The following is a 21,282-nucleotide window of genomic DNA, read 5'->3' on the forward strand; positions in this document are numbered from 1 at the left end:
TCTCTGGTTCAGGGGGCCACATGACTGGATGTTGCCACAAAAAGCACGGTCCCTGGTTCCAGCAGGTTTTCTCTGAGAGTTGCCAGTGTTCTGCCGCATGTTATATCTGCAGGGATGTCCTCAGACCTCACGTAATTCCAAGCTTGAATATCTGTCAGCTCTTAAATTTCTAATACTGGTCCCAAAAAGACTTTATACTGACAACACTGACTTGAGTCATGCTAATACAGTGGTGGGATTAGTCTACAAGGTCACCAGCCAGATATTCAGCGGCAGTGTCACTCTAGATTTTGGTGCAAGGAACGTAACTTCCATGTGTCCCTAAGAACCTTCCATCCAAAAATAGGCCATTGACTCACAAGCAAGTTCACAGGCATTGCAATAGACGTGAATATCTTATGGTGGATGGGGTGTCCATTGCAGGGCTGCCATAATATCATTGTAAGCAGATCATTCCCATGTGCTGTAAGTATTATTCTAGGTATGTCATGCTTGCAGGAGGTCCGTTAGCAATCGTGGATCTTGGATGTGCTCTTGTAGAACAAACATTGTACAGCACGGACTGCATGTTGTGCCACAAGGCAGTCAACAGTTTCAGGGGTCAATTTAACTGTGTAGCCAGATTGCTCCAATTGAAGAATTTATGCATTGTAGGCCTCTGCACTGGATCTCTGCTGAAGTATTTCTGTGCCCCTCAGAGGTGGGGAGAACAGCACCCCATCCACTTATACTCTCACTGTCCTGGACTCAAGTAACCTGATAGTCTCTTTGCTGTGAATGGGCACTGCTCTTCAGGAAGTTGGTGTTCGAGGACACTCACTGACCCTCGTAAATTCCAGCACAGCCTCACCCTTGCAGCGGTATGACTCCCTGGTGGTCCAAACCGCTCCGGTTCTAGAGGCATAATCTAGGGCCATAAAAACCCCAAGTGTTCAGCCACAAAAGCACCTTGAATCTTAAATCTCTTACTTGGTTGAAATTCTAGAGAGACGGTAAATGATACTCTTACTCCATAGCGCTTTTGTGCCTGTTGGTCAAGCATACCTACCAATGCATAGACTCTCAGAGCAAACGTCATAAAACGACATAAATGCCTGTCTGTCCCCACTATGGATAGTTGGACCATCCATGAGTTGGTGAATTCTTTGCAGTGACAACTGATGGGGCTGCCCATTGTGCAGAATTAGCTTGGTATCAGTGTAAGAATACCATGAGTTACTGTAAAAGTTAGAAAGGAGGAGGGCCTCCTCAAACAAGGCTATCTATTTTGCTAGGTAACGGCTGTGAATTACAGAAGATAGCTAATGTGAGCTAGCTAGGTGAATACACTTACAAACCCAGTGAAGTGATTAAGACATGTTAAATATGGTTAATACAGAAGATGCAGACTCCGCAGGTACAGTGGCACTTCACACCGAAGTAGCATAAGTTAACCCCCCCCCCCCCACCCCCACCCACCCAATATTACAAAACAGACCAAATAACCACCCAATAGCGTAATGATGAGAAAACCAACTTAATATAATAAAGATGGGGATTTCATACGTATTGTGATTTGGATATAGGCTAAAGTATTTTTATTCCTTAGAATTCTCCAGCTGTTTTTTTTTTTTTTTTTTTAAATATCTTGACTCAATAGCTACAATTGTTATTATTCCTGGCTATGGTATTGCAACCTTATGCATTTGGTGGGGATGGGGGGTATATGGATGGATGGTTATGCCACAACTATTTCCACCAAACACCAAAATATAGCCCTTCTGGCCTCTATCTCTCAATAACCAATGTCCCGATTTCCACACTCCGTGAAGTTTCTCCGCTTTGTTTTTAGGTCTGACTTCAGTTTTCCCAGTCAAATCAATGGAATGGCAAGCTGATTTATACATTTATCAACATTCACAATGGGCATTCCATTAACCATTAATGGTTAATTGAGGAAGTTAACAGGGTGGGATTCTAGGCTCATACACGTGAGCTATGCATTATTTGAAGTTGATTTTGATTTATATTTATAAAGAGAAAATTGCATACAAGCAAGAATAGTTTCATATTTTTGAATGTAAGCACTTTTCTTTTGCGCATACGTAACTGATTAGTGTAAAACCTGCAGTTTTATAAATTAGGCCCCAAATCACAACTCATACAGTGCGTACAGTTCACACAAAACATACAAATTTGTAAAAAAAAAAACGTGCATGTTTAACTATTATTTCAATATTTAAGTAATTAGTTAGAAATAGAGCAGGCCCACCATTCACTACTGGACCTGAGATTGGAGGACAACACTGGGGGTTTATTGTGCCCAAGTTGAATTCAGTTAAGTTGTGCAGAAGTGTGGATTTGAAAAAATGCATCAGTCTAGTCAAATTAATTATGAAATTCAGGATTATACTTTGGCTATGTTAATTTTCCCTATAAAGAAGCAAGACTCCACAGCCAATTTTCCATTTTTATTTTTTGGACATTAAATTCCAGTTTTATCCATAATCTTTACTTTTTTTTTTTTTTTTGCTTGAGTAATTGCATATACATTTTTTTCTTAAGGCCAACACAAAGTTTGTTGCCATGGAAACAATGGTCTGCCCAGAAACTGGAAGACAAAACAAACAAAAAAGATAGGACACTGACTGGGTACAAAAACAAGGAAAGAAATTATCACAACGGCTAATTTGTACACGGGTGACTGGAAACAAATGAGCCGACCAGCAAATTGTATTTCATCTTTTTTCAAAGGCTGTTTTTTTTTTTTTCTTTTTTTTTGCACCTCTCCACAGAAGTTGAAAAATATACAGACATTTTTTGAACCTCTTCTCAAAGGTTGTAATTTTTTTGGTACAGTATTTGTGCAGTTAATGTTGTGGGTGATGCATTAGGATTTCTGGAGATTAAGATCAGCTCACAGCTCCAAAATAAATCAAAGGACTTGGCAGTGAGTATGCATGTTTTTGTAGTGTTTCTGCACCATGTTCCAAACCATTCCACCATTCCACTCATATCATCATTAAAAAAATGGTTTCAAGCCTTATGGTAAAATAAGGCCAGAGAGAAAGTCAGTGTCAATCAATCTCAGTCTTTACAGGCAGACGGTTCTGAAGTGAACTGGCAAGCTTTTACAAGGGACATTTCTCAATTCATAACACATAAATATTGGTTTCCAAGGCAACTCTGGGACCACTCATCCAACCATGACAGCCTTGTTTGGTCACCTTGGAAACAGCTTTCGATTAAGTTTTACCATTGAAGAACAAGATAGCAAATTTTCATTCATGGCAACAGATGGAAACAAGGTGACCATACTGGCAATACTGCGTCATCACTTCTACCCTAAAATGGACTTTTCATAAAAAGCTATGTGCAAACTTCTCCCCCCACCCCCAATATAACATGATGGGCATTAGACACTAGATGTTACATTTAGTCCTCCGAATACATCATTAAACCTTTTTTTAGACCCACTTCATTAGACCCAATTTGAGCATCTTAGGGGTGGGAGAGGATTGCTGGGACTTTTTCTTTTTTTGGGGGGATTTGAGTAGGAATGGTAGTCACAACATTCAATCCAAGCAGATGAGGGCAAAAGCAGGATGAGAAAGTTTGGCGGGCTGGATGTCAAATCTTCATTTTCCATGTTAGAACCGTTTGGGGCCCCATGGAGAGGCCTTGGGGGCCACAGGCGCTCCAAAGCTGGGGAATTCCTCAGAGCTGCTCATATCGGGAGCCTGAGAAGGTGAAACAAACACACACATTTTTGTTTTTGCCAAAAGGTGTGTTCTTTAACTGCATTCAAACACATTTCACACAAAATCCTTTTGTCCAAGTCACCAATATTAAAATACTAATATCCTAGTCCCTCACCTTCTCACTCGCAGCCCAGGGAGCATCCCTCACCACAAAGCCCTTTGATGTGCCTTTGTGGTCCTCCGCAAAGGGGGCAGCACCTCCACGCGGCTTCATGAAGGCCTGCTTGGACTCGTTCTCCACCACATCTCCCATCTGTAGTTGTACGAAATCCATTAGCATACGAACACAGCTGAAGCAAAATGTACTGTGTAAATGCAGCCCAACTAAAAGGCAAAACTGCTTCAAAAAAATATAATGCTTACATATTCCTCCTCGAGGTTCAGGAGGTGATCGATGGCTTCATCCACCAGCTCAGGGCGCCCTGTGACGGTCACCATGTTTGGGTCTGCAGCCCCACTCTGAGGGAACTTCAAGTCAACCTGGAGAAGAAGGGGGAAAAAAAATGAACAAATAGTACATCTATTGTGGAGGAAAAGATGTATTCAAAATTACATGTAGTTCATTCAAGGAAGCCATTTTGTTTTCCCTCCTGCCCTGCTCACCTTGAACTCATCCATGATCTTTCGGATGCCCTTGCCACGTGCCCCAATGATGCGGGCATGAACTCTGCTGTCCAGGGTGATGTCCTCAGAAACCATCTCCTCCAGCTCATCAACGATGGCCTGGATGGCATCCCGGGCAGAAACTGCGTTTTGTTCATACCCAGTTATGGTGATCTGATCCTGAAGAGAAAATAACATTGACAGTGACCGCCTAACCATCGCAGGATCATAGACAGTGTTAAAATTGAGCATGGGTGGCAGACTCCCCCCGGGTACCTGGTTCTCGTGATTCTTGTCGGGGAACTGAATGTTGACGTCATGCTCGTTGCGAATCTGGGTGATGATTGCGCCCTTGCGCCCAATGATCTTTGGGTGATATTTGGGGTCCACAGTGATGGTCAGTTTGAAGCTCCTGAGGGCCTAAGGAGAAACATCATTGAGGTCATTACCAGGATTGTTCAGTGGACAATCAGACACCGTTTTGGCTTTAGGTAAGTAATGTCACTTGTTACATTCCATGGTGACAATAAAGTAGAACCTTCATGCAATGGTTTTGTACAGTACACCAAATTGGATATATTAGAAATACACTTTCATATTAATCACCATGTTGGAATCCTCTCCCTTCAATTCTATAGCATATCATAAGGTTACATCCATGGCATTATTACCCATAACCCATACACAAAAAATACACACACAAGGTCTAAACTGGTTTTATGTATACAAATATGCTAGAAAACAAGAGAATGTGCTGAGCTTTACAACGATTGATGAACAGTACCAGTACATTACAGCAGTCTGCCCTGATGACATTATCCCATGCATCTAGATAACCACTGGCCTGGTTCTGCCCCAGGCAGACGGGCACGTACCCGGTCTTCTTGCTCCAGCTGAAGCTCTCGGACGCGCTCCAGGAGGCCCTCTTTGGCACGCTCCAGATTGTTGGCCAGGCCAGTGATGGAGATGACGTCTGACTGGAGGTCAGGAGCAGGCACTTGAATGTTGACCTGAGGCACAGAGATTCCACTCATCGTCAAGGTACAGTGTGGAATGCCTGCAGGAGTACAGCAGGGCCCCCCAAGGATGTGGTTCAGGGAGGGGGAGCCCTGCTGTACTCCTGCATTTTAAGCAACCCTGCCCAGGGGAAAATATGCAAGGAACCCTGTCCGATCATCACTCAGTTGAGTTAAGGCAGCAAACCCTTTATTTTGCCCAGATAAACCCAAGTGAAAAGCTTGATGCCCTACCTCATATTCATCCATCATTTTGCGAATTCCACTTCCTTTCTGGCCAATGATGTAACGGTGAAGTTCATAGGACACTTCCACTTCAATGGTCACAGGAACCAATGCCTGAAAAGGTAGAGGTGGTGGGGGGGGGGGGGGGGGGGGGTGTTGGTAATCCAGTGGTTAAATACATGCAGTTAAAATGAACACAGCCAGAAAGATCACATGATGATGATAGAAGGCACAGTGCTCAGGCCCACCTTAAGGGCCTCCACTGCTGCTTCGCACCGCTCCTTGCGCCCCGAGAGCACAATGGTGTCACACTTCTTCGGTACATCAGGGTCAGCAGGCTCCTTCACCTCTCCGTTTGTCACTCCATTCTCCTGGACGACCGGCTCAGTTGGAGAACCTGCCACCATTAGTCAGCCCATTTTAAGTGCATTTTACGGAAATCAGTCACATTCTGCGTAACGTTACGAATACATCAAAAGGCTATGAATACACCAAAAAGCGGCTGCAATCATTTCCTGGCTATCACCAGCAGACTAGTCTGCCATTTGATACAAGAACATCTGATATCTGTATGTATGTGTATTTGAAAAATGAAATGTACATACAAGGACAACAGTTCTTTTAATAAAATGATCTGATGAATCAAACACATTTGTTTAGTCCACAAAACAGCCGCCTTACCCTGAGTATCCTCTCGGTCAGGGAACTTAATCTGCACATTGTGATCTCTGGTGATCTGCTGGATCCTGGATCCTTTAGGACCCATGATGGAGCGGTGAAATTTCTGGGGGATCACGCACTCCATCATCACCTGGGCATCCTGCAAAACCAAAGCCAGGCTTTAAATACTGTAAAATATTGAGGAAGCCACATGCCGGCAAAGTGCACAGGTTATTTTTTATTTATTTTTTATTTTTTATACAGTTAATGCAGGTTTGAAGAGCAGAGTTATTCTGCAGAAAGCATTAGATCCACAGAAAAACTTAAATGGACATATGAAGGGATTGAAAGTCAGCAGTTCCCATTTTAAACCATATGTTCCTCCCTCCAACCATTCAGTCTCACAATGAAGACCTTAAGGGGCAGAGGCAGCGCAAGTAATTTTTTTGTACTACATTTTATGAGACAGGAGGCATCCATCCATAAGCAGAGTTAAAATAGCCCCTCCAGGATTGCATTTCCAATTAAAATGCTCCCTCCCCCCACCCCCAAGAACCTTCAAATCACTGTCAGGATCCAATTAGAAAGGTATATAAATATGAACAATAATGACTCTGCTAGATTAACCTAATGCCTGTTAAGATTAAGTATCATTCATTACCACACATTAGCTTTGGATAATCACAGGGACTCACCAGGTCCTCAATAATATCCTGCATGCGCTTCTTGGCGGCCTCCACGCACTCCTTGGCGCCCTTAAGGGTGACCTTGTCACTCTGTGAGGTGGAGCGAGGGAAGCTGACCATCACGCCGCCATACTCTTCACCGATGTCCCTCAGCACCTGGCCGCGGCGTGCTACGAAGTAGCGGTGGTGCTTTGGATCTACTGTGATGAAGTCCTCCACCACATTATCCTGCAGGAAAACCATGATGGGTTAGGGACAGGTCATGAGGCACTACAGTTCTACGCAGTTAGTTCTACGCCTTTTTTCCCTCCTCACGGTTCTCCTGGAGAACATACATTTTGAAGCACAGCATGATAACCACTGTGTAAACGGCATTATACAAAATCAGTGATGGGAGAGTGGTTTGTATGCACCCTACGGACCACACCATGCAGTCTCCCCAGAACTAATGATGTAAAACGTGTAAAAGTAGGATTGGCACAGGAGATTTCGTTGGGGACAGGCGCATTACCAGGCTCTTGATGAGCCCCTCCAGCTCTTTCGCGGCATCTCGCACAGCCTCCTCCGTGCCCACCACGGTGATCAGCTCCTGGTCCGTGTCCTCCGACGTGGGGAAGATGATGCGAGCCCCAGTGCTGTCCCGCACCTTCCGGATGTTTCCACCACCCTTTCCGATGAGGAACTTGTGGTATTCGGGTTTGGCACGCAGCTCCGCAGTGTGGCTCTTGGTTTGCTGAGAGGGTTGGGGAAGGGAACGAGTGAGAGAAAAACAAAACTAAACACCTTGCTATTCATAGCATTCCATACACTTTGGGAGTGGGGGGGAGGAATCACATTGAAGTACTATTCCACAAGGAGTGGAGTGGGGGGAGGGTCTTCTAATAATCACCTCAAATGATAGCGGCAAGTGCTCAGGCACAAAATGGCTGCTGTTAATCACCCAGATAGTCTCTACACAGTGCTGGTGGTTGAGGTGTCCCCCCCAATTTTTCACTGAAAAGTGCTTTCATATGACGTGAAAGGCGGCATTTCAGCAATTAAACCCATTATAGCGGTTGTTATGCCCCATTATGCCCCGTGCCTGCTCACCTTCTCCTCAGCCAAGGAAAGCAGCTGACTGCGGGCCTTCTCCACGTCCTCCGCGGGCCCACGGATGGTCACAGTGTCGATGCCGGAGCCCTCGGAGGGGAAGTGGATGTGCACGCCACCGCACTCCTCCATGATGGAGCGCACAAACCGTCCCTTAGAACCAATCAGGGAGTTGTGCAACTTGGAGGGAATGGACACCTCCATCTCTGTGATGTTAGCCTGAAAACAAGGAGAAGGAGGGGTTTTAGGCTCCAACCAAAGCCAGAGGCTTTTAAACATATTTATTTAAAGTGCAGCATCATCCACACACTGCAATGTTTGGTAGGTCTTCCAAAATCTTTCCAGAATCTAAGCAATTACACAGCTTTATTGAAACGCTACTGGTGGCTTTATTCAAATGCCATTACACCCCCCACCCCAATCATCTCACCAGCTCTTTCTGGATGGCTAAAATGCGATTCTTTGCAGCCTCACAGTTGGCCTTCTTTCCAGTAATAACAATCATCTCAGAATTGCTGTTCTCAGCGGGCAAGTCGATCTTAGTGTTGGTCTCCTCACGAATCTAAGGGATCAGTACAGAATGTCAGCAGAGTCACCTCAACAGATGGTGAAAAACTTGAGGTCAAGCTGAAATTATTTTCCTCCTGTACCTTTTTGATATTTGCTCCTCCTTTACCAATAATATTCCTGTGGAACTGCTTGAAGATGGGGACAGACACTGAAAAACTGTTCTCCACCTAGATTGGAAAGAAAACAAGTACCCTGTGTTCATTGATTACTTGGACACCTCACAAAGCTCAAATATAGACCTTTTCAGCTCTTTCCAAATTCATATAATAGGGTTGAGGAAGGATTATGATTCACAGTCCCTTTTTTGTAGTAGTAAGAGGGTTATAGGCCCGTTTATAGTCTCTGTGGCTGACAAAGTGCAATGTCACTGGTCGCAGTGACATTTGGTTTATATTCCAGGCAACTGTTACTCAGTGGTCATGGAAACGGTCGCTGAGGATGTTCAACATACGTTGAACATTGACTCTGTTGTTATGGTAATGTTTTTCTGGGACAGCGGAGCCTGTGGCCCAAGATGCCAACTTGTAAGGCACTAGTTAGCACGTTAGGCAACTGTTACAATGGACACTGACAGACTAAGTGTGACCATAGGGTAGCCTACCCATAAGCCCATAGCTGCACCATCTACAAGGATTCTCTCAAGAAACACAATGCCTGGTCGTAGATTGCCGTCGATTTAAACACTTCTTAAAAGTACAAGTAGCCTACTTACTTACAAAGTAACATTAGCTTGAATGAACGCCTTGTTTAACAAGTTCGGAGACTAACTGGTTAGATAACCTAGAAAATGTGTGAATAGCATTATAAATTGGCACAATTTACAATTATTAATAATACTGTAATTTCACCGACTGATGCTGAGAGACTGTGATGAGAATGAGATACAATCCAACACAGGAAGAAGCTGGCTTCCAATGTTAACACTGATATGTACTTGTGTATTGTGAAGTTACAATGACACTTTTGTGGCGAGCTAGCAAACTACATAGTGATTACTCAGGCTACACCTGCGAATGCATTAAAGTTGTTTGCTTTAATAGTAATTTACTTTCCTATATTATTAGTAACCTATTAAATTGTAGCTGACATTACCATAGGGTTAAGGTCAGTCTTTCACTAGGCAATATTGGTGATCTGTTGGCCTATGTGACTTATGCAGCAAATGACAGCATCAGATCAAATAAGCTTGGTGGGATTCTGGTGTAGTAAGTGAAATAGTTTACTCCACATCCTTGAACATCATTTCTCTAACTAGAGAAATGCACTTCTCCAATGACTGCTGCCTTTTATCTCCGATATTCCCTCCATGTTTGCCTCCTCCTTTTCAAGAGTAGGCTAAAGCAGCAGACATAATGACGTGTATTAAAGCTGCTTCTTCCTCCATTGTCCTCCAAGTGCCATTTGCCACTGGAGTGCATTTATACCTTTCGCTAATGAAGAACAGCACAGTTACGTGGGGCGACAATAGAACGTTCATGAACATTCTGTGATTTCGGTCGAGCAGCACTGGACTAAAAACGGGCCTTATGGCTAAAAGGGCTCTAATTGCCCAGGCAAATCACAAACTGGTTTTTATGCACATTCATCTGCTTAAGTAGACCATGCAAAAGAGGACAGGAAGCCAATTTTTTTTTACCATTTCAGCAACCATCTTCTGCATGAATTTGGAACATTTTTCCACTTCATTCCGGGGTCCGCGAAACTGAACGATGTCGCTCTTTTGGGCCGGGTCAGGGAAGTTAATGATGACCTTTGGGAAGGATAAATGAAATTAACTGCCATGGATTACACAGGACTAATTTTTATAGGTACAGATAAACACACATGAATTGCAAGCTGATTTTACGTCAAATTTCACTCACCTCTGGGAACTTATCCCGGACTTCTTTAATTTTCTCTCCCTTCTGTCCAATGATGGCTCTGTGAAAACGCTGTTCAATAATCATATCCTTTGTACGCTCGTTCTCCTGCAAAAACAAAGCGGAAGAACAGACATTGAGGGACAGACCATGCAGAAATGTAGCTGTAACTAAACCAGAAGACTGTAGGCAAGGGACTGCGGTTGCACCGTTGACAGAAGGCATTTGGCCTAAATTACTGCAGCAAATATCCTGACAATACGATATATGAATCTTGAAACACATAAGCATAGAACTTAAACAATGTGTCCTTAAGGGTGTAAAATTAAGAGTGCCCACATTTAGATCCCCAAAGAGCTTTGCCAAGGCAAAAACAAATCGAGTAATCTTTTAATTGTATATACGAGTATAACGAATAGGTTTTCATCAATATACAGTTGCCTGTTCCGAACTTATGCAGACAAACACGGGCAGAGCTCACCATGCGCGATGCCAGCTCCAGCAGCTCCTTCTTGGCTTCCTGCACACCCTGGGGATCCCCCTCGATACGGATAAGGTTGCTCTTCTCATTGTCGGGGGGGATGCGGACCGACACCTTGTGCTGCTCCTTGATGCGGTTAACTGACACACAGGAATGAACCGCGTCATTCATACGTACAATCACTGCGCCTCAAGCGCTTCTTCCAATGAACTCATAGAAAAGGTATGTAGGGCATGTCCGCCGGCCCCAGATCAGCTTCCGGAAAAACACATCCTCAGATACTTACTGTTGGCACCGCCTTTTCCGATCAGGTGTCGGTGAAACTTGGGGTCCACACTGATCTCGGCAAAGTCCATACGGCTTACCTGTCAGGAAAAGACAAAAGGATGCCTCAGAACTTGCAAATTACGGCAATAAAATCCAGGTCTTGAACTTAATTCAGCGTATATTCACAGAGTAGGTGAACCAGTCAATAAAGGCTCGTGCTGAGAGTCATTTCTATACTCACCAGGTCCATCACGATGGCTTCAAATTGGCTCTGCACCAGCTGCATGTCCTTGGTGGGTCCCTCCAGAGTGATCTTATCTTCTCCCTCAGTAAACTCAATGTGCACCTTTAATGGGAAAGGAAGACAAAAGTTAAGTTCCAGAAAATGGCCGCACAGTTCCTCGGTAATAGGCAGAAAAGGTGGTGTGGAAAAGGAAGTCGAAGGTAAGGACCTTGGGCATTTGCTGAGTGACTTTGGCCAGGTTCTGCCCCTTCTTTCCGATGATGAACCGATGAAGCCAGGAAGGGGCTGAGACAGAGGCCACAGTGTAGCTGTTAGCCTGAAGAAAAAGAAAGAAAAAGAAGAACCAAAATTAAAATGACCACACAGGACTCGCACAAAGCCTGCAGTCTAATCGCGAGTAGCTTTAACTTAGGCTGGTCAAGTGATCCCATACCTTGGCGTACACTTCAGTGAGTGCCTGGCCCAGCCGGGTTGGTTCTCCACGGAGAATGATGGTTTCAGAGCTGCTATCGGAGGGTGGGATCTCGACCGAGACTCCAGTCTTCTCCAAAATCTCCTGCAGCGTGTTTCCCTTGGGACCGATGACATACTTATGCTGAGACTTCTTCACTTCAACCGCGATGGTCGTGGAGCTCTTCTTCTGCACAGGGGAACAGCGAGAGGACAAGTCAGCTGACCTGCTTCACCGTGATGGTGTCCCAGTATTTGCTCTTCAGTTACAGCAAGAGGTTTAGAAGACACAATCTGTTCGACAATGAACTCACAGATCATGTGTGGCAAACTCACCTTCTCTTCATAAATCTTCCTGATCATGACCACTGCCTGGGCCACCTGCTCCTTCTCTCCGGTGATGACAATCTCGGTCTTGTTGACACTGGGAGGGGGTACATTGATGCGGGTACCTGTCTCCTGCATCATCTCACCCACCACCTTGTTGTAGGCCCCAGTAATGAAAGGGTGGTACACCTTGTCGATGCTCACCCTCTCCACTGCCCGCTTGTCCTGGAAGAGAAGATGGAAGTGTTTGCTCAGTCGCTTGGTCCAAAGCCCAGATCCCAAAATCCGACTGTGCCCCTGTCAAAGAAATGGCAGGAAGTGGCTGTGCTACCTGCTCGGCGGAAATGAGAAGGATCTCATGCCTAGCCTTCTCCAGGCCTTCTTTCGTGCCAGAGATCTTGATGAGGTTGCTGGGGTCGTCGGGTCGTGGGATTTGGATCTTGGTAGCTGTCCTCAGCTCTAGTTCCTGCAGCTTCTCCCCATTCTTGCCGATGACAAAGCGGTGATGTTCTTTAGGGATGGCTACGGTGGCAGTGGCCTATGTGCAGGGGAGAAAATTGTATAAACATACACAAACGTCCTTAAGTTTCTCCCCATCTCAAATGTTCAAAGTTTTCCATTTTTGCAGCCAGCAGAGTTCAGGGTTAAAACTGTCTTTGGTCTGTCAAACTGACAAGACTGAACACGACTAATTAAGAATTCCCCCAGGTACATTTCCACATTCAAATCAACAGGGTGAAAATTTCCCATAATGTAAATGTACATCATGGAAAATTCTCATTTGGTACATTTTATCTAAATGCATAAGAAACAAAGTTAGTGGCATTTCACAGACCGAGCAAATTGATCATGCATCTAGAGTACACCTTTTGGAGTAGTCTATACAAATTAAAAGGTATATATTCATATTTATGCAAAAACTGCTATGGCCACAGGGATCTACACACTTTATGTTAATAGTACCTTCAAACACTTCAAAGACTTCCAAACTGAAACATGATGACATTAGTGAGATAAAGGAAATCAAGCCTACTATACGCAGCACAACTTTAGTGCTGGAATCAGACAAAGCTACAGGAGAAGCTGGCTTACCTGAGTCTGCAGCCGAGAGACTATCTCCTTACGGGCCTTCATGACAGCATCCATCTTCCCAGAGACCATGATAGAGAGCCCCTGATCCTTGGCCATAGAGAGCTCCAGGTGTGCCCCAGTCTTCTGCATGATGTCTACGCAGATCTTGCCCTGGTCACCTTCCCCGAATTGGTTGATGTCCTTGTACTTGCGCTCCTCCAGTGGCACATGGAAAACCTAGAGACCAAGGAACAGTTAGCCTCAAGCCAGTATGCATGGATGAGAACGGATGAAAAAGACAATACGAGCCCGTTGTTCCAACTTGCCTGCGTGACAATGGATGCCTTTAGCGGGCGTAGCTTAGATGCCCAGGCGTTGTCAGATTCCTGTACCCCCTCGGGTGACGCTGCCTTTTCAGGCAGAGGAGGGAAGGCATCCTTATAAGTCGGCGGTGCGTCTTCCTCAGGTGACACTCTAGGCTCGGCACTGGCAGCTAATGGGGGTGGGGGTGGGTAAAGGAAAAGCGGATGTAGGACATTTCAATGTGTTCAAAGTACAATATAGGTTCTGAACAAGAAATGGAAAAGGGTACGTTCTATACCTACGTTTAGCAATACCATAGTTGACAGCGGAGATGGGTGTACTTACTGCCGACCTGTTCGGGCAAGAGACCGCTGCGGTGCTCATTGAAGATTTCCTGCGTAAGTACGGCGACAGAGCTCATGGCCGAAATCCCACACGGAGTCCGAGTGTGACACTGGAAGAAACAGAAAGCGTGCTTTAGCGCAGACTAAAGGCCATGCGCATTTCCCCGCACCCCCCCCCCACTCAAACCAGAAAAACGAACCACTAAGCAAATACCCTAATGCTGAAAAGTAGATTTAACCGTGTCCTTGTACTCTGCTCCGTTTTTCACAACGAGAAGCAGATAAGATAAGTGGCAAGGTGTGCTGCGTCTTTCAAGGAACGGGACTTATGCTGAAAAACCTATCCTACCAGTGTACTCTAACTCCCATGCAAAAAGCATGTTTTAATATACACAAAACAAGAGCAATTCAGAGAGAATGCAGGTAACAGCCAAAGAGCATGGGGGTGGGTGATCATGTGGCTGGTATGTGCGTTTTGCGCTAAGGGCTAATTCTAAAGATAACTCGCAGGCTGAATGAGCTGGCGGAGTAAGAGGATTTTCCTGCTAACCCCAATTCCCTGTGCAGCTGCTGTCCCGGGACTACCGACACAAAGAGGGGGACCTTCTGAAAATGTAGTTTTCCTGTAGAGCAGGAGCCTCTCCCAAGGAATTCCACATGTGAAGAAAAAACGCTAAATTCACCCGACTCCTCACGGTCCTCCAACTGGTTGGCCATCTGCCCGCTGTTTACAATACAAACCAAATGACCACATTCCTCCTAATCTAATAGTAAGTCTGTCTCTCCACAACATCGAAGGATTCTGAAACTATGAAATAAACGGCTGTCAACCATCCACAATACTCCCATTTTTAAACAATCGCTGTACCTCTAACCGCATGCAAAATGTGGAGGCCTGAATTTGAATGGCAGCTCCTTCAAGCCAGTCTGTTAAAGCAGCTCTTGAAGTGTACTGTGCTTAGCTGCAGTACTCGACTGCCTCGCTTGTTGAAATGTACATTTTAAAGCGTCCGCTCTGTGTGATGAAGCGGCCCACTGGGGTGGCCAGACGACTGCCTCTCGCTCTCGAGGGGCGATGCGTAAGCTCCCAGACATTCCGCCACGTCGGCCTCTGGCGTGGGCCGCATCGGTGGAGCAGGAGCAGAGGACTGGGGCCCGCTTTTCAAGGGACGGGCAGGGGAAACGCCCACCCCTCTCTGGGCCTCTTCCTCCTAAGGTCCCCGCACTTATACGGCTCCCAACGCCACGCACACGCTTCCACAGCCCCTTTAAGCCCCATCAAAACTACCAACAAAAAGGCTTTTGATACAATCTTGACATGGAGGAGCCTCAGTGCGAGGGCGGGAGGTAAGGGGAGGGGGGAGTAAGTTTCTTTCCCCCCGGATATCAATGAGCACGTTTTCTTTCAAACCTTCATTACGCTGTTGCATAACGTACAGGCGGCAGACACAAATGGTTCCTCATTCTTTTAGTTGGTAAAAGCAGGTGAGCTTAGGGGAAATAAAGAAAAAAAAAAAAAAAGAAGCACGGGCAGAGAGCTGACCGAGGGGTCTGGTCTTACCAGTTAAAGGGTCGGTTGCCAGATAATCCGTCCTGTAAAGCTGCCCGTCTGCGTCAGCCTGCCAGCTTTTGCCTTAAAAGTAAAAACAAGGACCAGTTAGTACCACAATACTCACCCTTTGTCACACGCAATAGCTAAACCTGTTCAGTTAAGTCATATGAAAACGCACTGTGCTGAGGAAATAAGACCGCACTATGAAACCTAAGACTGGAAGACCTACCCTCCCGTAATTTACCCACCACTGTAATACAAGGTGTGTGAAAAACAAAAATGGACACACTGACAAACAATACACAGTGCTGTGAAAGTGACATGTAGTTTGATGTTCTGCAAATGAGAAGCACAACAAACAAGGCATTTGCCAACCCATAAGTTGGAGTCTGTGATCAACTTCCTGTAATTGGTACCGAGTGATGCAAGTTATGCCATTATGAAAGGTCAATCATGTGCGTGTGTGCGTTTGTGTGTGTCCCGGGGGGGGGGGGCTACAACTTACAAATGACGTACAAAGTCCACGACACAATGATAAAATTCTTATGTCAAAGCACTTTTTTTTTGGAAATCTCTTGTGTCAAGACAGCAAAAAGCTGTTTGCTCAAGTGCACATCCTCCATGACAAATTAAAATTAAAAAGCAATTGTAAGGGGGAAACCATTCCAACCAAGCAATTGAGGTTTGCAAAAAGTGATTGCACTCGTATTTTCCACCCACTTACAAAAGCCTTGATGTACTGCCCAGACTCCAATCCATTTAACTGCCAGGTGCTGTGACGAGTAGTTTTACTCAGTGAGCTTTTGACTGGTTCACATGAACGTGTGGTTCACCGATTGGACCACACTGAGCATTCACTATTTCCGCAAAGCCAGAGAGCAGATTGTACAGGCATCGTCAACCAATTTGACCACTAGAGCAAGGGGCTGTCCCTAGTCACAAACAGATGCCACTTATGCAGCCACTCAACTTTAGTAAAGACATTTTGTACAGGTTGTGCAAGGCAACAACGCCACACAGAAGCTGAACCACTAATCCCCATGCATTTGATAAGCCACTGCTCCTTGATATTTGATCACATCACAAGTCCCAAAAACATGCAGCATGCTTTTGAATGACAAGACTGCTAGACCTGAATATCAAGACATTCACATCTGACAGGACCTCGCTACACCCTGGGCTGGATAGAATTAAAAACTGTATGTGTGTATTGACAACTGCCCATAACCAAACTTTGACAGCTTGAGTTTATCAACAAAGCAGCTATCAATTTATGTATTGTCATTAGCCACCAGCGCATTAATCTAATCAAGGAAACATGTAATGTTTACAAGCTGTATTTAACTGCATTTATGACTGGCCAGATGGTCGTAAATAAAGGAGGAAACATCTCTTCTATTACAGTATAACCGGTAACTAATGAGTTGGCTATTTATAGTGCAATGTCCTTGATAAGATAGCTATTTTCACACAGGGATAGAATAAGTTAAATTGACACTAGGCAGTAGGCACTCTTATGGCATAGACACTCAGTCCTTTGTTTTCCTCCACATAATGACTGCTTACATAACCTGCATTCTGAGACAAGTTTACTTTCAAAGTACAACCACACCATCTTCCTTTTAATACAAAGCATGATTTGCTTTGGGTTATGGCCAAAAAGGGAATACAGCACATACGGAATTGGTTCCATTGAGGGGTTAGTTTCAATGTACGAGGTGTCCAAGCTCCTTTAGCGAGGTCAGGCTGGATAATTGTGCTGTCTGAAAATGTACGTCACATACCGCCTGGGATGTTGACGTACATATAAACGGACTATGGCGTCATCTAGTTTCAAGACGTCGAAATGAGCAGTTTACTTAACGCCACCTCATCAAGGCTTGAACGAGATCCTCAAGGAATAAAACCAGTGACTAGCCGGCCATCAACCCATCAAAACGAATTTTCTCCGGTCGCGAAAATACACAGATGTTAATTAAATTATACGGTAACAACGCTGTCTAAAAAAACAGCTTTGCCCGTCTGCTTTGTCTGTCTAAAAAATAATGGTGTTGTGTCATTTAACGATAAGGATCGCTCATTATAAGACGGAACAGTGGGCAAAAACTTTACAAAACTTTAATAAAGTTTGACTTGCGCGTGCGCTGTTGTGACACGTAGCTACAGGTCTGATCATCTTAGACGAAACTCCATTTCGATACTTGAACATACCAAATGCGTAAAAATATACCCCGATCAGTAATGGAGATTGTTTTAAAAAATATGGATGTGTTGTATCATTCGAACGCATGACATAGGCTACTTATTGCGTTGTGTGTTGGCGGATGTAAACCCGCATCCCCTACTCTAGTACGAAGTCCACGTAGGCAGTAGGACTGAAGTCTAAACAGAGCGGAGAGATTGCTATGGTGCCGAGCCTGTACAGCTTTTTCTCGCGGCGAAAATCACTCCGTAAGTGCTACCCTAATGAACAGCACTCTTCCCTATGAGTCGGAAGCGGCATTGCTTGACACATCGCAGTGTAGTAGAAGACGTTTGGCTGCAATTTCTACTTACTTGTGTTGGTGTTCCTGTCTGCCCAGTGTGGTGCAGAAGCTGCTAATGAAACTCCAGTAGTGAGCAAACGTCTGGCGAGCCTGTCTTATTTATACCAGTACCAGGCTTCCAATCGCATGCAGCCACGTCAGAACCATGGGTAGCATCAAAAATTTTCTTCGGGAAAAGGTGGGACGCTGTACGGTCGCGAGAAAAACGTTTAGGTACGGTATACGTATGGGCCTGTCTACTTTTAGGATTGGCAGAATTTTACAGGGAAGGCTTGAATATTTATTTATCTAGTAGATGGTTTCATGGAGGTGCAGTGGGACAAATCGGCGGACGTGGCTTACCATTTAAATACCGCCATACCAATGTATCGTATCTTAAAGGTAATTTTACTCCAGTAGCCTACTTACTTATGGTTTCCTTGGTTATCCCAATAATTAATATCTATTAAACCTTGCACGTTTCTTATGTAATAGACGCACCAGTCTGAGTTGAGTTTGTTGACACTATTGCCAGCGTTAACTGTCGGGATAGGCGCTTCAATGTATCAAAAGGGAGGCAACATTGTTTCACAAAATGTACAATGTGACTACACTATCTCCTTACTTGGCAACATCTGGGTAAAATTAAAGTAGGCTAGTCCTATTGTAAAGTCAAATCAAAATTGTACTAGTTAGTACAATACTGTACTAACACTGACAGTGTTCTGCAGTTGAAGAATGTATTTTTTGCATGTGCAGCAGTCTGCAAGGAGTTAATTACCGTAATGCTTTTTTATTTAAATACCGATTACAATGCGGAAGTTATTTTTAAATGCCACGTAATATACTTAGCCCAACTTTTTTAGAACTGGATGTCAAATAATGCAATGTACCAACGTGTTAACAGATTACCTTTATGTAAAATACCCCGTCATCGTGTGGTGCAGTGACTTAATGGCCGCTCCAGGTAACTGCAGTTGCGTTGAAAATGCCTATACATTTAGCCACATAAGGTATCGGGCCAATTTTACACCGAACTGCAAATATTAAATACTTAATACAGTGTTTTCAAACGAGAATTTGCTGTGATCCCACAAATTAATCACAATCCAACTTGATTACCCAACATTTGCGAATTCACACTGGGTAATAATTTTGGAATTAATTTTACTTTTTCATAATAAGAAATAACAAGACCAGGTTAAAACCTAGCGGCCGACGTCACAGACATGCGCGATGTAACTTTATCACTCAGTCAGTCAGTCAGTCAGTCACAGATATTCGCGTTTGTAGGGCTGGCCCCGCTGTTGCGGTCCACCCAAAAATGTATATTTCAGCGTGAATGGGTCAGTTACCGTTAGCCATATAAAACTGTTTGGGGGTTATTTCTGTGGAAAATCGCTCTTCAATCTTGACCTCTTTCTGAAATTTGACACCCATAATATAACCTTGGGATACTTTTGAGGAAAGAAACACGCCATCATTAAGAAAATTACTGACTTGTCTCCATTTTCACTCCACTTTTGGCCTACCCACCTCTACAGTTTGACAACTGTAAATGGTAAAAACGATATCTTGGTCTCAATGTAATCACAAGAATTTCTCTACAACATGTGGCATGTTTGAATATTTTTGACTTTATTATTTTGCATCACTTAATTATGAATTCAAATGAATTATCTATATCAAAACTACTAAAATTTTTACTTGTTTTTTATATATTCTATACAGTCCAGTGTATGCCACATTACACACAGTGGGATCTCTTATACTTGAGCTACCCTTGGCCTAGTCTTTTATATGCTAGTCATGTGCCAAAACCATGTAAAACACAACAAACCATGTCACATTTTTAGATGCCAAAAATACTTTTTCATATGGAAAAAATGGTCCAAGGCTGGATCATATATAGCTTACAGTACAGCCTACATGCTAGAAGTGGGCCAAAACCATGTAAAACACAACAAACCATGTCACATTTTTAGATGCCAAAAATACTTTTTCATATGGCAAAAATGGTCCAAGGCTGGGTCATATGTAGCTTACAGTACAGCCTACATGCTAGAAGTGGGCCAAAACCATGCCAGATTTAACACAATATTATATTCCAGAAGTGTGCCAAACTCCTGCAATGATAGCTCACCATACTGTCCACCAAAATAGTATGGATGCTGACCAACATGTAACACAAGCACAGCTTAACATATAAATGCCATAACAGTGCCAGAACCATGTCAAATCAGCTCACTGTATTATATACCAGACATTGTCTAAAGGCAAGCCACATAATTTTCCATATCATACATACATACATGCATATCTTACCATAGCATTATTCGAGAAGTGTGCCAAAACCATGCCAAACATAGCTCACCATATCACCACTGCATCCATGCCCCATAACTTGCCACACATTAATGAATGCACCAATAGGCTCCATCTCTTTCCACTCACCTGGAAACAAAAATCAAATGTGTGTGTGTGTGTGTATATATATTCTGTCAAACTGTGGTTTAAGTTGTTTTCAACACTTACAGCTGGTTTTTGCAAGTATATTTACCTATGGTCAGCTAGTTCCCCACATTGCCCTCCACTACCAGCTTAGACCAGCCTCACACCAGCTTTGACAGCCAACTTGTTCTTAGCTTTTCAGCAAGGATGTTACCATTCATCCATACAATATATCATATACCAGAAGTGATCCAATGGCTTCAGTCTCAAATCCACCATAACCTACTCAGGATTAGAGTAGGTTGTGGTGGATTTTAATGCTCTGTGGGCCATTTTGGGGCTATTTTGGCACAAAGCGTTCCTCTGATTAGGTCAAATGTGTCAAGAAGTCTGTGCTTTCAGTTTTAATTTCCAATTGTTATAGCACCACCATGGCCATAGGCCCCATCATGGTATAGCTTGTACCTAAACCCGAGATTCCACTGGATTTTATCGCTGATTTTGCAAGATGGTGGGAGCTAACCTGACATCCACAGCAAACTTTTTTCGTCTCTGTGGCCTACATAAACAAGGTGTTATCAAGCCGCACGCATTTTTTGCTGCTAAAGGTCGCTGTGTAACTGCTAATTGTAATCATCGTGTCACGTTTAGTATAGTCACCTGTAAACTAAAAACAAAGTACTTACTGTTCTACATAATTATGACAGTATAGTATGTCGGAAACAAAAGGCATCAGAAGTGAACCTACCATAACATCATATCCGTTTTTTGCAATTGCTTTTACCATTCTAAACAAAAAAGTACTGGGATTGCAGGTAT

The 21,282-nt window shown here is 43.9% G+C and overlaps 1 protein-coding gene across 1 annotated transcript; it reads right to left on the bottom strand.

The window, feature by feature from the left end:
- Positions 1-2,722: 2,722 nt before the first annotated feature.
- LOC118229958 (vigilin-like) lies at positions 2,723-18,131 on the bottom strand. The gene is made up of 28 exons (XM_035422567.1): positions 18,044-18,131; positions 15,497-15,568; positions 13,937-14,045; positions 13,615-13,781; positions 13,310-13,525; positions 12,549-12,755; positions 12,227-12,442; positions 11,874-12,080; positions 11,649-11,756; positions 11,438-11,542; positions 11,216-11,294; positions 10,930-11,069; positions 10,452-10,556; positions 10,226-10,339; positions 8,670-8,756; positions 8,450-8,581; positions 8,020-8,238; positions 7,442-7,663; positions 6,940-7,158; positions 6,266-6,404; positions 5,833-5,981; positions 5,594-5,698; positions 5,219-5,353; positions 4,620-4,763; positions 4,344-4,523; positions 4,104-4,220; positions 3,856-3,993; positions 2,723-3,719 (listed from the first exon to the last, which is right to left on the bottom strand). The coding sequence occupies exons 3-28, from the start codon at positions 14,010-14,012 to the stop codon at positions 3,630-3,632; spliced, it is 3,816 nt and encodes a 1,271-aa protein (XP_035278458.1). The 5' UTR covers positions 14,013-14,045; positions 15,497-15,568; positions 18,044-18,131; the 3' UTR covers positions 2,723-3,629.
- Between the last annotated feature and the right edge of the window lie 3,151 nt (positions 18,132-21,282).

Source organism: Anguilla anguilla, chromosome 6 (genome assembly GCF_013347855.1).
Source record: "Anguilla anguilla isolate fAngAng1 chromosome 6, fAngAng1.pri, whole genome shotgun sequence".
Classification (NCBI taxonomy): Eukaryota; Metazoa; Chordata; class Actinopteri; order Anguilliformes; family Anguillidae; genus Anguilla; species Anguilla anguilla.